This window comes from Chiloscyllium plagiosum, chromosome 4, assembly GCF_004010195.1.
Source record: "Chiloscyllium plagiosum isolate BGI_BamShark_2017 chromosome 4, ASM401019v2, whole genome shotgun sequence".
Taxonomy (NCBI): Eukaryota; Metazoa; Chordata; class Chondrichthyes; order Orectolobiformes; family Hemiscylliidae; genus Chiloscyllium; species Chiloscyllium plagiosum.
In genome coordinates, this window is record NC_057713.1 from 65,506,852 (window position 1) to 65,523,822 (window position 16,971).

The window sequence follows — 16,971 nt, forward strand, 5'->3', positions numbered from 1 at the left end:
ACTGCATTGGCGCCACCTCGTGCTCCCGCGAGGAGGTTGAGCAATTCATCAACTTCACCAACACATTCCACCCTGACCTTAAATTTACCTGGACCATCTCTGACACCTCCCTCCCCTTCCTGGACCTCTCTATCTCCATTAGTGACGACCGACTTGACACTGACATTTTTTACAAACCCACCGACTCCCACAGCTACCTGGATTACACCTCTTCCCATCCTATCTCTTGCAAAAATGCCATGCCCCTAGCTTATCTCTCCACGCTTCAGGCTCTCTGCCTTTATTCCTGATGAAGAGCTTTTGCCCGAAATGTCGATTTCGCTGCTCGTTAGATGCTGCCTGAATTGCTGTGCTCTTCCAGCACCACTGATCCAGAATCTGGTTTCCAGCATCTGCAGTTATTGTTTTTACCTCTATATATCATAGCACGCCTGAGCAGGTTGATTAAAACAACTAGAATGTTAGCAGTCCTCAAGAGCAGTCCTGTAGTCAGAGAGAATTGGAAACAAATCACCTTTTCTTTCCTTAGCAACCTGAGATACATTTCACCTGAACCTGGTTATTTATCCACCTGTAAAGTTGATAAACACTTCAATATTCCCTTCCCCAATATGTTTATTCCATCTAATAATGTCATACTCCTCCATCTTAAAAACATGCCTGTTACATCCTTCTCTTTGCGAAAGTAATTTAAATATTCTTAACTACCATGCCTATGTACTTGATTTCTATTCACAAGTTCCCTTTCTTGTTTCTAATTGATCCTGCACTTTCTTAAATAACATCTGGTCTTTCCTTGATTTTACTTGCAATTATTTTTATTTGCTCTCCCTATGCTTTCCAAATTTTCTTTTTAATTGCACCGCTACACTCACCAGCTAATGTTCTGCAGTATAGAAATGATGATATTTGACTGAAAGTGCATTTTTTCCTTCCCTTAACCTGTGTGGTCTTTGATATTCAGGGATTCTACATTTGTGAGTCTTGTTCTTTTGTCATCTTATTATAACATACTTGCTCTAAACTATTCTTTTGCTCCATAACTGCCTCCATTGTTCTGTTACTAATTTACCTTCAAGTCATTGTTTCCTGTTCATTTTATCAAATTACATCTCAGCTCAACGGATTAAGCTCATCCTGAATTTTCTACTTCCCAAACTTTATAATCAAATCTAATAATTGCTTCCTGGTTCCCAGATATTTCTTACCCTTACATCAGACACAACACTTCCTAATAACTAAATCCATAGTTAAGTGTTCAAAACAAAAAGAGTCCTGGACACAATCTAGAATCACACTCCCTCTTTTGTTATTTCATCAGATGAAAATGATGCAAAATGTACAAAGTGTGGCAAACTTTATTGAATAAGATTATGTGCCACTAAATGCTATGCATCATGTTACTCATTGACTTTTCACTTTTGCCAATCCAACATCTTCAAAGAATATGATGCATACACATTGCCACAGCATACATTTCCAAACTAATGTATAAGCCACAGCATTGGAGATTGTCAATATATTTCCTTTTAATCCATTAGCAGGTGATTGTTTGTGTAATTAGTGTTACTATCATCTAAAATGGGGGCACTGAAGTTTGTAGATGCTTCATCAACTTGTTTCACAAGATGGCACATAATACAAGTAACTAAACTTACAAAAAATAGCATCCTGGTATACATTTTCTTTTATTTTGCACTATTTTCAATACAAATGATTATATTTGAGGCATATCAAAGCTGTGCATCATTATCTTAAGGGAAATCTTGGGAATGATTACTCAGTCTAGAAATGAACAAAAATGTTTATAAAGACTACTGGACTATTGAATTTCCAGTTAAATGTTTTGTTTCTGTGAATGTTGATATTGGGAGAATTATTTTCAGCTACACTCATTTTCACTTGAGCATGATGTAAAAGCTCATCCCATGTTATCTTTAATGTTTTGGGCTATCAATAGCAACTTGCATATAGTTTTTGCTCTTGATCAAGTAAAACTTCACTGCATTATCTCAAAATACATTGCTAACATAAATTAGTTCCACAATTCCCATGAACATCTTTCTTACCCTTTAAATCCATTTTCAGGCACCTCATTGTTTGCATTCACTGGTTCTCATTTGTTATGGAATTCTATGGTAACTCACCAAAGACAATTGAACACTACAAGCACAAGTCAGGAGTGTAATGGAATACTCTCCCCCTGCCTCAATGACTGAAATTCCAACACCATCAAAAACAAAAAACAGCCCACTTGATTGGCACCCCAGTCCAACCTTAAACATTTATTCACTTTCCCAACAAAGGTAGCAGCAGTGTGTACCTTTATCAGTGCTTCCCAAACATTTTCTGAGACCAGAGAAAGGGGAGCCTGAAAGAGAGGTGAGAGAGAACAAAACTAGTATCTGCACCTTCCACTTTCTCTGGCAGTTCATTCCACACATAAAGCACACTCTGTATGCAAAAGTTGTCCCTCAGATCTCTTTTAAATCTTTCTCTGCTCACTTTAAAATTATGCTAATTTTGACCTCCCCAAATCTAGGGAAAAGACCTTTGCTGTCTCCCTCACAATTTTATGAATCTCTATAATCTCACCGTTCAACTTCTTACACTCATGACATTGGAGGAATTTGTTTAATTCTAATTAGAAGGCAATCAGCATTTGAATCCTGTCCTGAGAAACACAATGAAAGCCTCCAATTAGGCCATGTCCACTATTTAAAAAAAAACTCTGATGATTTAGAAGGCCTGCAAAGACGTTAATACTCTGACCCCCACACCATTGCTACCTGAAAGTTTACAATCACCAAGTTTTGGCAAGGCACTGGGGGTCACAACTGAAATTTGGAAAGCTTTGACCAAGAAGATGCGCTGAAGCAACTCAATCAGCAGCCCTTTGCAAACTTATGGTTTCTACCATCTAGTAGGGCAAGGACAGCAGATACATTGAAAAACTGCTATCTGTAAGTTCCTCTCCAATCCGCACACCATTCTGAAGTGCAAAACCTGCAACCACACCTCCCCCCTCACCTCCGTCCAAGGCCCCAGATATTCCTTCCACATCCGACAGAGATTCACCTATACTTCCACACACATCTGTGCCTGTTGCTTCTGATGCGGTCTCCTCTACATTGGGGAGACAGGACATCAACTTGCAGATCATTTCAGAGAACATCTCAGATACCCACACCAACCAACCTGGGGCTGAACACTAACTCCCCTCCCATTCCACGAAGGGCATGCAGGTGTTGGGCCTCCTCCACTGCCAAACCCTTACCACCCAACGCCTGGAGGAGGAATGCCTCTCCTTTCACCTCGACCCTCCAACCACATGGGATGAAAATGGATTTCACTAGTGTCCTCTTCTCCCCTCCTCCTTACATCCCCTTTAGAATTGAATTCCTTATTTTATATTGTCTTTCAGTGCTCAAGCCAAAGTGCATCATCACACACTTGTCTGCATTGAACCTCATCTGCCACCTATCTACCCACTCCACCAACTTGTCAATGTCATTTTGGAGTTCCATACTATCTTCCTCTCAGTTTACATCTCTTCCAAGCTTCATCAGTCTTCTGATCCTGGTCATAAATATATGTTAGGAAAAGCAAGAGAGTGTCAAATCCAACCATTGGGAATTCCACTACAAATCTTCCTCTGAATAATATCCACCGATCATTACTGAGTAGTTTGTATCACTTAATTTCGTATCCATGTTGCCATTGTTATGTTCACTCTATCATGATCTACAACTTTCCTCATGTCTGTTGTGAGATATTGTATCAAATGCCTTCTAGAGATCAACATATACTATGTCAAAAGCATTACCCTCATCAACCCTTTCTATTATCTCTTCAAAATAACTCCCCAAGTCAGTCAAATGACCCCCTTAGAAATCTCTGCTGACTCTCAATTAACCCACCTTTTTCCAAGTGACTGCTGATGCTATGCCAAATCTTTGAATCATTGTTTCTACACTTGTAAGTGATAAGATTGTCCACACAAACCTTTTGAAACAAGGCTGTAATATTGGCAATTCTTCAGGCACCTCCCTGGAGTCTAAGGATGACTGAAACATTATGATATGTGCCTCATCAATTTCTACCCGTATTTCCTTAAAAGTCCTTACATGCAGCTCAGCCAGTCCCTGTGCCTTGTTAACTGTTAAGTGCCAACAATCTATCCAGGACTACTACTTTATTAATTTAGATGTTTTTCTAGTGACAGGGTTTCTTCCTCTACCACAAAGGCCTGGGCAGCATATTCCTCTTTTGTAAAGATTGATGCAATGTTTTCATTTAATACCTCAGCAATGACCCCTGCCTTCATTTGTAAAACCCCTCTCTGATGTCTAATCCTACTCCTCCTTTGGTAACTATCTTACTACAGATTATATGCCGATAGAAGACTTTGGGATTTCCCTTTGTGTTAGCCGTTAGTCTTTTTTCATGGTTCATCTTTGAATCGTAGAATTCCCTAGTGTGGAAGTAGGCTATTCAGCCCATTGAGTCCACACCAACCCTCCAAAAAGCATCTCACCCAGACCCACCCCTCTATCCTCTCCTTGTATTTCACTTGGCTAATCTACTCAGCCTGTGCATCCCCAGACACTATGGGCAATTTGGCATTGCCAATCCACTTAACCTGCATTTCTTTGGATTGTGGGAGGAAACCAGAGAAAACCCACACAGACACAAAGATTATGCAAACTTCACAAAGACAGTCGCCAGAGGCTAGAATTGAACCTGGGTCCCTGGTACTGACAGGCAGCAGTACTAACCACCGTGCCACACCCCATAGATCCCTGGATGTTATGAACAATTTAGTATAACCAATCCACTAAACGTGCACCTCTTTTATTTGCTTTTTCATTTCTCTTGTAAACCTTCAATATTCCTGTTTATTCTTGATTGCATTTTTGTCTTACATTTGTCATTAGCGACAGCTTTTGATTCTAATCTTACTTTTACCTTCTTTGTCATAAGGGAGTTCTGGATTTGAATGTCCTGCCTCTTGCATTAAGGGAATAAACCTCGATTGTATTCGAACCATATGCTTTTTGAAAGTGGCCCATTTTTCTTCCCATTCTGCCTGTTGTCTGTTATTGTCTTATTGAAGTCAACTCTCTGCCAATTGATTCACCTTGCTCTGGATTGTTGCTGGTCACTCTCCATCATCAAGCTGAAACTTATCACTGGCTCCTAAATAGTCCCCACCGATACTTAATTTATTTGGCACACTTCATTTTCAAAGACCAGGTCCAACAAAGAATTATTCCTTGTTGGATTGGACAAATACCAATATTGTTGTAGGAAACTCTGTGGTACTGTTAACTTCAGAACTTTAATAACTGTTCAGGAATTGAAAATATCAGTAATAACTCTTTCTGGAATAAACCATTTTCTGAGATGAATGGATCAAGGAGAAACTTTTATAAAAAGAATTAAAAGCAACATGCTAATCAACTTCTCCAGGAAGGAGGAGTCAAAGCAACATAAAGCTGCTGCTTCCTGGGAGAAAAGGAGGTAACACTGCTTGACGGCCTGTTGCCTCATAACAAATGGTCAATTAAGACTACCTCAGGATATTTCTTGCAGGCAAAGAGGAAAATTACAGGACAAGTTGTTCCAAACAGACACCTAACAGTTTAATGAGGAGCTACTTCTGATAAGGGGGGAAGCTGCAGACTTGAGAACACCAGAAGAACAAACATAAAGGATCATCAATAATGTCACAGCACAAACGTGAAAGCCAGAAAACTGTAATTCAACTCTAGATTCTCAGCAGCAGAACTTTGAAGAACAACACTGCTCAAGGATTATACCCTGGACATCCAGAGACAGGCACTGTTGATTGAAATCATAGCCAAATTCCACCATTAATCAGGTAATAGCCAAGTTGGGTTTTAAAGCTTAACTTGCTTACTGATTTGGTTGCTGCAAGCAATAAAAGTAATTATTTCAGTAGTTTATAGTCTGTGAAATTTCTTAATAAGCAGCCAATTTAGAGGCATTTTGAGGTAATTTGTCCGAATGGTAATTTGCCCTGTGGTAATTAACATCACCCAACACAACCCAGGAACACTTGTCCCATACACTATCAGTATTCCGGTTTATATTTGGGTAATGAAAGGTCCCCATTATAAATGCTCTACATTGCTAGCATTTCTTTAATTCTTCTATATTCTCTCCAGTCGTTGGTCATGTGTAGCCCACAGCAAGCAATGAAATTGCTCCCTTTTTGTTCAGTAATCTTAGCCAAACTCACTCACTCCAGTCTTTGAACCATCCAAGACATTCTCCCTCTCTAGCACTGAAACATACTCCTAACCTAACATTGCCACTCCAACTTTCCTTTGTTTTCTATCATTCCTGAACATATTTAACCCAAGAATGTTTAACACCAAATCTTGGCCTTCCTTCAGCCAGGTTTCAATCACTGCTACATCTTCATAATTAGCTTAAAGCCATCACAATGGTACTAGCAAAACTTCAGTCCTAGCTCTGTCTAGGTGCAATCCATCTGCCTTGTACAGGCACCACCTTCCCCAGAGCCAGTCCCAGTGTTCCAAGAATCTAAAGTCCATCCTCTTGCACAATCCTTTTAGACATTCATCTGCCTTATCCACCCATTTCTGTACTTGCTTGTGCTGGCCCTGGATAGAATCCAAATATTATTGCACTTTTAGTCCTGCTTCCTCTCTTTCTACTCAGCTCCCTAAAATCTGATTACAGAATCACATCTTCCTTCTGACCCAAGTCATTGGGTCTAACAACAGATTTCTAATAACGTCTGGATGCTTACCTTCCATCACAAAAATGTATTGTAGCCACTTTGTGATATCCTTGATCCAGGGAGGCAACACACCATCCTGCAATCACACTAATGTCCATAGAAAAGCCTGTCTGTTCCCCTAAATTAATCAACCCTCTATCAGCATTACGTCTCCTTTCTTCTTCCTCATCACAATCTGCCTGATTGTCACAGGTAGTGTCAGAAGCTTAGCTCTGACTGAATTGTCTTGAGGAACCAGTGCCCTCATCAGCTTCCAAAATGGAAAACTATTTTGAGTAGGACCACTGGGGAATGCTGCACCCCTTATTGGTTTCTCTTGGACTGCCTGATAGTCACTTATTTCCTTTATTTCTCTAATTCTTTAAACTGCAGTGTGACCACATCTCTAAACATGCTAGCTACGTAACTCTATCTCACAGGTATGCCACCATCCACAGCTTGGGCAAGGATATCCATGGCTCAAGATTCTTCATCTGGGAGCACGTCCTGCATGTGGTCATCTAGAAAGACCACAAATGGACCACACTCTTTAAAAAAAAGTTGCCCCTCATGTCCTTTTTAAATAGCTTTCCTCTCACGTTAAAAATATGCTATCTAGTTTTGAACTCCCCCACCCTAGGGAAAAAACTCTTGCTATTCACCTTATCTATGCTCATGATCTTATAATGATATGAAGCAGAGGTAGACACCCTTTTGATAATCAAAACTGAAACACCCAGAAAAGATCGCCTTGTCTCAATCTAATAAAAAAGTGTGAAAAGTGGTGTAACTATCTCATGCCCAACCTGTTACATAGGACTGGTTAAATGAAATGGGATCCTTTCACCCAGTCTATAATTAACAAGTAACAATTTATTTATCTAACTCCAACAGAGAACAACTTAACAGAATTACTAAAGAAAAAATCTCTAATTACCACCTATTCCCTTATTGAACTAAATTCAAACAGGTATGCTATTTCATTAACAGGTCCCACTTACTAAATCCAATTAATAAGAAAATTAAAGTGAATCAGTCTCTCAAAATTCACACAATGGATCCTCCTGAATGTTCTGTATCTTCTTCCATCATCTTCCTCTTTCCGAAATGCATTGTCATTTTCTGGTGTCAAGGATATTATCTAAACATGCTGCATACCTTTATAGATAAAATGCTGCTTTTTTTTTAAAATAGAGATTTCCTGTGAGAGTGCTTAGTCTCAAAGTGCCTTTTTAAATTAATTGACTGAATTCGAACGGTTATCAGGATAAAAATGCTGCTTAAGTCTGCTAACTGATATATTGGTGTCAATTTCAGCATCTGCATACCCACATTCATTTTAAAATCTTTCAGCATGACAAGCACTTTATCTTAAAAGGCATGCTTGCCCCCCGCCCCCCCCGCCATTTTACAATTTTACCATTCTTACAAACCAACTTCGTGACAACCAACCACTAGAATGTTACCCTTCAATCTCCCACGCTTCAGTGAAAAGAATCCCAACCTATTTTATAACTTAAACATTCCATTCCCAGCAACGTCCTGTTAAGCATTATGAACCCTCTCCAAATTAATGATATCTTTCCTATAGCATGATCAGAACCGTACACAGTATTCCAGAAGAGGCCTCACCAACATCCTGAGTAACTTGCCTTCTGACATCCCAAAACCTGTCCACTATCTACAAGGCACACATCACCATACGGTACTTCCGACTTGCCTGGATGAAAGTGGCTCCGATGACAATCAAGAAGCTCGAAGGCATCCAGGACAATACAGCCAGCTTTACTGGTACTACATCACACATTTAACATTCATCACCAAATCATAGTGGTTATTGTATCTGCCATCTACAAGATGCTCCTTAGATAGCATCTTTCAAACCTATAACCTCTTCTACCTAGAAGGACAACATAATCTCCAAGACACTCACCATCCTGACTTGGATCTATATTGGTGTTCTTTCACAGTCACTGGGTCAAAATCCTGGAACTCCCTTCCTAACATTATGATCGTCCTCCGCAGCAGAATGTTGCAGGTGTACCTACACTATAAGGACACAAAGGTTTAAGATGGCAACTCATCACCAACTTCTTGAAGGAACCACCTGATGAAGGAGCGGTGCTCCGAAAGCTAGTGCTTCCAATTAAACCTGTTGGACTATACCTGGTGTTGTGTGATTTTTATACTTTGTAAACCCCAGTCCAATACCAGCATCTCCAAATTACAATTCTTGGAGGAAACTAGGGATGGATAATAAATAGTGACCTAACCAGCAACATGCATATCCTGAGAGTACATTTTTAATAATATTATATTCCAGATTCTAACCACACACCATGTATTTTCTCCAGCAAAAGTTCAGCAAATTGTAGTTTTACATAACACAAGTTAGGGGTTTTTAAAAGGCCACTGAAGACAATTTCTCCAACAAAAACTTGAATCCTGGCATCCAAATGTAGCTAAATTTACTAATTTTACCAAAATATTGCTAATTTTGAAATATATACAAAGTTTTGAACCCATAACTAGTCCAAGGTGTGGAATCAGTCTACCCAGAGAAGGCCTATAAAATGGATTCAACAACATCTATCTCAAACAGAAGTCAATATTTCTTAACAAGCACATCCTAATATGGTTGTAATGCTAGCTGCACAGAATATAGTTGCTTTATTGACAGCTGTTTGGAAAGGAGGTTTTAGTAACTTTAAAAAAAAGTTACATTTGGAAATGTAATTTTATAAAGTGGAGGATTATTTCAAATTAATATGAAATATACTCTTTGCATTTAGACTAGTTAGAACATAGAACATTACAGTACAGGTGCTTCAGTCCTCAATGTTGCACTGACCTGAGAAACTAATCTGAAGCCCACTATTCCATTTTCATCCATATGCTTATCCAATGACCATTTAAATGCCCTTCAAGTTGGTGAGTCTACTACTGTTGCAGGCAGGACATTCCATGCCCTTATTCCTGAGTAAAGAACCTACCTCTGACATCTGTCCCGTATCTATCACCCCTCAATTTAAAGCTAAGTCCCCCTCTGCCAACCATCACCACCTGATGAAAAAGGCTCTCACCATACGCTCTATCTAATACCTTGATCATCTTGTATGTCTCTATTAAGTCACCTTTCAATCTTTTAATGAAAACAGCCTCAATCCCTCAGCCTTTCTACATAAGGCCTTCCCTCCCCCATATCAGGCAACATCCTGGTAAATCTCCTCTGCATTCTTTCCAATACTTCCACATTCTTCTTGCAACGTGGTGACCAAAACTAGACACAATACTCCAAGAGATTTATATAGCTGCAACATGACCTCATGGCTCCGAAACTCAATCCCTCTACCAATAAAAGCTAACACACACCATATGCCTTCTTAACAATCCTATCAATCTGGATGGCAACTTGCAAGGATCTATGTACCTGGACACTGAAAACTCTCTGCTCATCTACACTACCAAGAATCTTACCAATAATCCAGTACTCTGCATTCCTGTTCCCTCTTTCAAAAAGTGAATCACCTCACTTTTCCGCATTAAACTCCTTTGGCCACTGAGCTCAGCTCTGCAGCTTATCTATGTCCCTCTGTAACCTGCAATATCCTTCAGCACTGTCCACAACCCCACCGACCTTAATGTCATTTGCAAATTAACACATCCTTCTACGCCCTCATCCAGGTCATCTATACAAATGACAAACAACAGTGGCCCCAAAACCGATCCTTGCGGTACACTACTAGTAACTGAATTCCAGGATGAACATTTCCCATCAACTACCACCCTCTGTCTTCTTTCAGCTAGCCAATTTCTGATCCAATCCACTAAATCACTCTCAATCCCATGCCTCCATATTTTCTGCAAGAGCCTACCATGGGGAACCTTATCAAATGCTTTACTGAAATCTACATATAGCACATCAACTGCTTTACCCTCAGCCACCTGTTTGGTCACCTTCACAAAGAACTCAAAGGTTCGTGAGGCACAACCTATGCTTTACAAAACCGTGTTGACTATCCCTAATAATCTTATTCCTTTCTAGACGATTATAAATCCTCTCATAATCTTTTTCAACACTTTACCTACAACCGACGTAAGGCTCACTGGTCTATAATTAAGAGGGTTGTCTTTACTTCCCTTCTTGAACAAAGGGGACATTTGTTATCCTCCAGTCTTCTGGCACTATTCTTGTCGACAATGAAGATATTAGGATCAAAGCCAAAGGCTCTGCAAACTCCTTGCTGGCTTCCCAGAGAATCCTAGGATAAATCCCATCTAGCCCGGGGGACTTATCTATTTTCACACTTTGCAGGTTACAACAGGATCTGGACCAGATGGGCCAATGGGCTGAGAAGTGACAGATGGACTTTAATTCAGATAAATGCTGCCAGAGGATGTGGTGGACGCAAGTACAATTGCAACATTTAAAAGACATCTGGATGGGGATATGAATATGAAGGGTTTAGAGGGATATGGGTCACGTGCTGGCAGGTGGGTCTAGATTGGGTTGGGCTAGGTGGTCGGCATAGACGAGTTGGACCAAAAGGTCTGTTTCTGTGCTGTACATCTCTATGACTATGACTCTAATGCGAGGTGCTGCATTTTGGGAAAGCAAATCTTAGGAGTACTTATACACTTAATGGTAAGGTCCTAGGTAGTATTGCTGAACAGAGACACCTTGGAGTGCAGGTTCATAGCTCCTTGGAAGTGGAGTCGCAGATAGATAGGATAGTGAAGGCAGCGTTTGGTATGCTTTCCTTTATTGGTCAGAGTATTGAGTACAGTAGGTGGGAGGTCATGTTGCAGCTGTACAGGACATTAGTTAGGCCACTGTTGGAACACTGTGCAATTCTGGTCTCCTTCCTATCAGAAAGATGTTGTGAAACATGAAAGGGTTCAGAAAAGATTTACAAGGATGTGGCTATGGTTGGAGGATCTGAGCTAGAGGGAGAGGCTGAACAGGCTGGGGCTGTTTTCCCTGAAGCTTTGGAGGCTGAGGGGTGACCTTATAGAGGTTTACAAAATTATGAGGGGCATGGATAGGATAAATGGGCAAAGTCTTTTCCCTGGGGTCAGGGAATCCAGAACTACAGGGCATAGGTCTAGGGTGAGAGGGGAAAGATATAAGAGAGACCTAAGGGGCAACGTTTTCACAGAGAAGGAATGGAATGGAATGGAATGTGTATGGAATGAGCTGCCAGAGGAAGTGGCAGAGGCTGGTACAATTGCAACATTTAAGAGGCATTTGGATGGGTATATGAATATAAGGGTTTGGAGGGATATGGGCCGGGTGTTGGCAGGTGGGACTAGATTGGGTCGGGATATCTGGTCGGCATGGACGGGTTGGACCAAAGGGTCTGTTTCCATGCTGTACACCTCTATGACTCTATGATTGCTAACACCTCCTCATGAACCTCAATCTCATCTAGTCTAATATGGACATATAGACATGGTGGAATTAGAATACTGCTGCAGGAAATATATTCACAACTTCTAGCAGCATATTTCCTGGCTGAAAAGGTGCCCTCTGGTAGAAGCTAATCTGTAAAATTAGTCACATGGCCATCTCAAAAGAACGACAGAGGGTTTCCATCGCTAATGGAAAAGCTATGTGACATTGTGATCAAACACTACACCAGAATACCAGCACAATGTATTAACAGCTCACATTTTTTTAATCTTTGCCTAATTATCATAAATCATTGCAGAACAATTCTCAGTAATTCTTTATTGGTACCTGGAAAGTACGCATTGGTTTACTTCAAATTGTTGTACTCCCCTCGGTGCATGAAGGTAGTAGTTCAAGTCTCACTCCAGGAATTTAGCATGTAACCACGACTTTACCTCAGTTCTGCATCATCAGACATGTGCTTTTCAAGCAATTCAAAACAGATGACTTTGTCTGTTTGGGTCAATGTATAAGATCCCATGGCTCTACTGGGCAGATGGCAGCATACTAAACGGCATTGGTAATCTATGGGTCCAGGATGATGTTCTGAGGATATGGATTCAAATTCCACCTTGACAGTTAGTGGAATTAAAATTACGTAGGTTTTAGATTAGTTTAGATTAGATTCCCTACAGTATGGAAACAGGCCCTTTGGCCTAACAAGTCCACACCAACTCTCCGAAGACTAACCCACCCAGATCCATTCCCCTACCCTATATTTACCCATGACTAATGAACCTAACACTATTGGCCATACACTACATTGCCCATTCACCTGACCTGCACATCTTTGGGTTGAGGGAGGAAACCCACGCAGACACGGGGAGAATGTGTCTGTCTGACTTTGCAGAGTCAGTCGCCTAAGGCTGGAATCGAACCTGGGTCCGTGGTGCTGTGAGGGAGCAACACTACCCGCTGAGCCATCATTCCGCCCGTCCTATAAAACATAGGATTAAAGTTAGATCACAAAATTGTCAATGTAAAAAAAAATCTGGTTCATTAATGTCCTCTAGGAAAGGTGACCTGAAATCTTTACATAGTCTGGCTTATGAGACTCCAGATCCAAAGCAATATGTCTCATGTCTTCTGAAACAGTGTAGCAAGCCAATTAGTTCCAATGTAATTCAGCATGGTCAACAAATGCAAGCCTTGTCAGTGATGTGCACATTCCAAAAAGGAATGGAGAAGGAACAGGGAGTTTTCCATATGAGATGGCCAAAATACTTCCTCTCAACCAACATAATTCAAAAATAAATTTAATTTTGATTATACATTTCTATTGCTGTGCACAAGACAATTACAAAGCCTATAAAACAGACACTGACATTCCAAAAATGATCTTTGAACTACCAAATGATTGGAGTTTCCCTGAAGAAGCAATGAGATTCCTTGTGGTGTGGCAGAAGCTACAGATTGAAGATGGCTCCCCAACACCTCAAGGTAACCAAGGATATACAATAAATGTCAGTGCCAAATCCCATGAACAAAAGAAAATATGTCCTTCCAGATCACAACTTAAACATCAACGCACTTCTGAAAAATATCATCTATTCCATCTGTAGTCATAACCAAGAACAGGATAGCTTCCATTGATTCATTTTATTACCAATATTGAAAGGTAATTAAAACTACTTTTGTTATTGCATTAAGTTTCTCACCCCTAAATTTTTGCACACATGATCCAGGTATGCTATTTATCAATGTATACAAGTGATCATAATTTAAACAGGCTCAAATGATGGAACCATCCTCAAGATATTCTAATCATCTCCAATTACAGGAATGCCAAATGCCAGCAGGAATGCCTTTTAAAAGAGAAAACAAATCTGATCATATGTAGTCGAAGGAGATTAAATTTTAGCAGAATTCACTGATGAAATTCTGAAACGAAAACAAAGTACGATAAAAACTCAAGAGATCTGGTACTGGACTAGAGAAAGCAACAATTAGGTTTTAAGCTCAATATAACTCTTCACTTCCTTTCTGTTTCTTTACCATATGAAATGCATGACTTTTCCACTGTATTCACTACCTGTGGTCCTCAAATTTAATCCTTGTGATGGGAATTTGTTCTTTGTGCTGATTGGTTAAACAAATAAACAGTGAAAATTTTGAGTCAAAGACATTTAAAAGTTTGAGAGGATTGGCATACAACAGAAGTACATCCACAGAAGCTCCTGTCTGTGTTCACTGTAGTCAAAATACCAAACAATGAGAAACGAGCTTCACATTGTTCAATTGTATAGATGAGGTAAATCATTAAATAGCCCTAATTTCCCCAATCAGGAATTCAGGAGGCTCAGCTTAATCAGTATCCAGGAGGTTAGATCAGATTTTAATTCCTCTAATTTTCCTAGGATAATTATCAAGCTTAATTGAGTGAGAATCAGATTTCAGAGTCAAACTGGAGACTTTTTCCAGAGGATTCCAGAAGCTGTGTAACTGTCCCAAAGAAATTTCAACTTCTGTCAATGTGTTGATTCAACCATGTTGGGATTTCTGCATGCTCCTGCCATACAATTCCAATCTACTTCCTCATAGGAATTTAATTGTTTGGATGGAGTTCCTGTATGTTACACGATGTGATCCTCAATCTACTTGCTACATGTTTCCAATGTGTTTTCTTTTCTGCCAAATGGTTTCACAATCAAGTTGTATACTCCGTTCTAAATAGGAATTAATTTGACTCTTCAGTTTATTAAAATAAAATTGGACCCATTCACTAAATTGCGTTTTTTTTTAAAAAGCCTCATACTGCCAGCACAAGAGTGGATCAACTAGTAATGTGTGTTCTAAACATCGGTTCTGATGTAAATAATTTGGTTAAATCTAACAATTCAGGCAAACAGCAAGTTGTTTTATTAATATTTATCACTACATTGACATGTTAATCAAGATGACAGCATCAAACAATACACAGCAGATAAGTCTACTTGACTGAGAAATTAAACTTGATGAGCACAAATAATCAACAACTCATTCAGACAACTGACCTTACAGGTTATTCGCCACATACATACTTTTATGTCCAATACAGTAAGCTGCTTAATCAATGTACATTCAATCTTGCTAAATACAGACCATAAAGAAATGCTGCATGTGGATTTATGAAAAACAATTATCCATCAAGACATTATATGCTCAGTTCAATATATTCAGAAAACACATCCTTTATGCTTCAAAAACAAATCCATAAGTCTATGCAATTGTGTCGACAGTGATTTCAGAGAATTCAGCTTCTGGTGGTTACAGTTGGTGGTTGTTCTGACTGCAACTGTTTCCCCAGGTACTCCCTGAAAATGATAAAGTCAGGGTTATCATGCTTGTTACTTAAAAACAGAATGTTTCAGTGAAATGCAAGGCACTTTGCTTCCATATAAGATGTTACACATTTAAACAAAAAAAAATTAATTCTTACTAATGTGGCAGTCAGACAGAAAGAAAGAAAAAAAAATGCAACCCAATATTGAAGAAGCCAAAGCTCGGAAATGCAGCAGTACTTCTTCACTAGTAATCATACAGCATTCATAAGTCCTTAATTTCAATGTCACCATAACACGAAAATGCTTGTAAAACACAAACGAAATGTAGCAAGTCTAAGAAAATTCAATAATTTAATGTTATCATCAATTCCACTTTCTCAAAGCTGCAACGAAACAAGAGTCTTAGACATTCAAGGGAGAATGTGGTAATGCCACTGGGCAAATAATTCAGAGTCTCAAGTTAATGTATTCAAATCCTGCCACAACAGCAGGTGGAAAAATTGAATTCCAAAAATTAAATTTCAATTAGTCTTGAATTGAAAGCAAGTGTCAGTAATGTATCATTTTTCCATAATACGGTTTCAATTAAAACCACAGTATACTGACAGTTTAACAGATTGTTCACAGTATCTACACATGGATAAACACATCCTGATGTAGATGGCAAAACTATGTCACTGCCCCATCTGCATATGTGGCAGCTATTTCAGCAGAGTAATCAATTCAATTTTTCACTCAATTTTCTTTATTTTTCAAAAACGTGGACAGGAAAGGATTATGGTATACAGTTTCTGTCTTCTTAATTATCAAACTAATTGCATTAGAAGCAGGAGAGAAGCTTTGCTCAAATGTTTCCTAGAACTGAGGGATTATTTTGAGAAAATGTTGAACAGGTTGTGCTTACACCCATTGTTTAGAAGAATGAGGAGATTTTCTTGAAATAGAAATAGATGAGTGGCCAGTACTTCCCCTTGTGATGAAGTCTATATCTAGAAGAAACATTTTTAAAAATTGGGAATCTTCCATTTAAGCCTGCATTAAGGGTTATTGGTCTGTGGAATTCTCTTCATGAACACGATACACAATTTTCAACTACAAGGGAGTTGAGGGTTATGGAAGGAAAGCAAGTAAATGGAATTAAGCCTGAATCAGACCAACAATGATCACGTTGCATCATAGCACAGATCAATGGATCAAATGCCTATTCTTGATTAGATCTTATAACAATCTGTTAAGCTATAAAATTTGCTTTTGTTTACAATTTGAAATACTTCAAGTTTGTCAGAATTTAACACAAGTATATCCACAATGGTGTTATTTACTAGCAAGCCAAAGTATGTTTTGATCCAGTTCAAAAGGTGGTATAAATCTTCTATTGATGTAAGATTTTTAACATTGGCAACAGTCTAAGGCACAGTCAGATTAAAAACCTGTCATTGAGTACTAGATCTCAGGAGGAAACAGCCCAAGAAATCAGGCTTGTC

The 16,971-nt window shown here is 39.2% G+C and overlaps 1 protein-coding gene across 2 annotated transcripts in view; it reads right to left on the reverse strand.

Moving 5' to 3' along the window:
- Positions 1–15,060: 15,060 nt before the first annotated feature.
- The window catches only part of atp6v1h (ATPase H+ transporting V1 subunit H), a 179,224-nt gene continuing 177,313 nt past the window's right edge, over positions 15,061–16,971 (reverse strand). For both annotated transcript variants that reach the window (XM_043688329.1, XM_043688327.1), the window contains one exon: positions 15,061–15,517. In XM_043688329.1, coding sequence (XP_043544264.1) covers positions 15,457–15,517 — 61 coding nt within the window. In that variant the 3' untranslated portion in view covers positions 15,061–15,456. The remainder of the gene's footprint in view (positions 15,518–16,971) is intronic.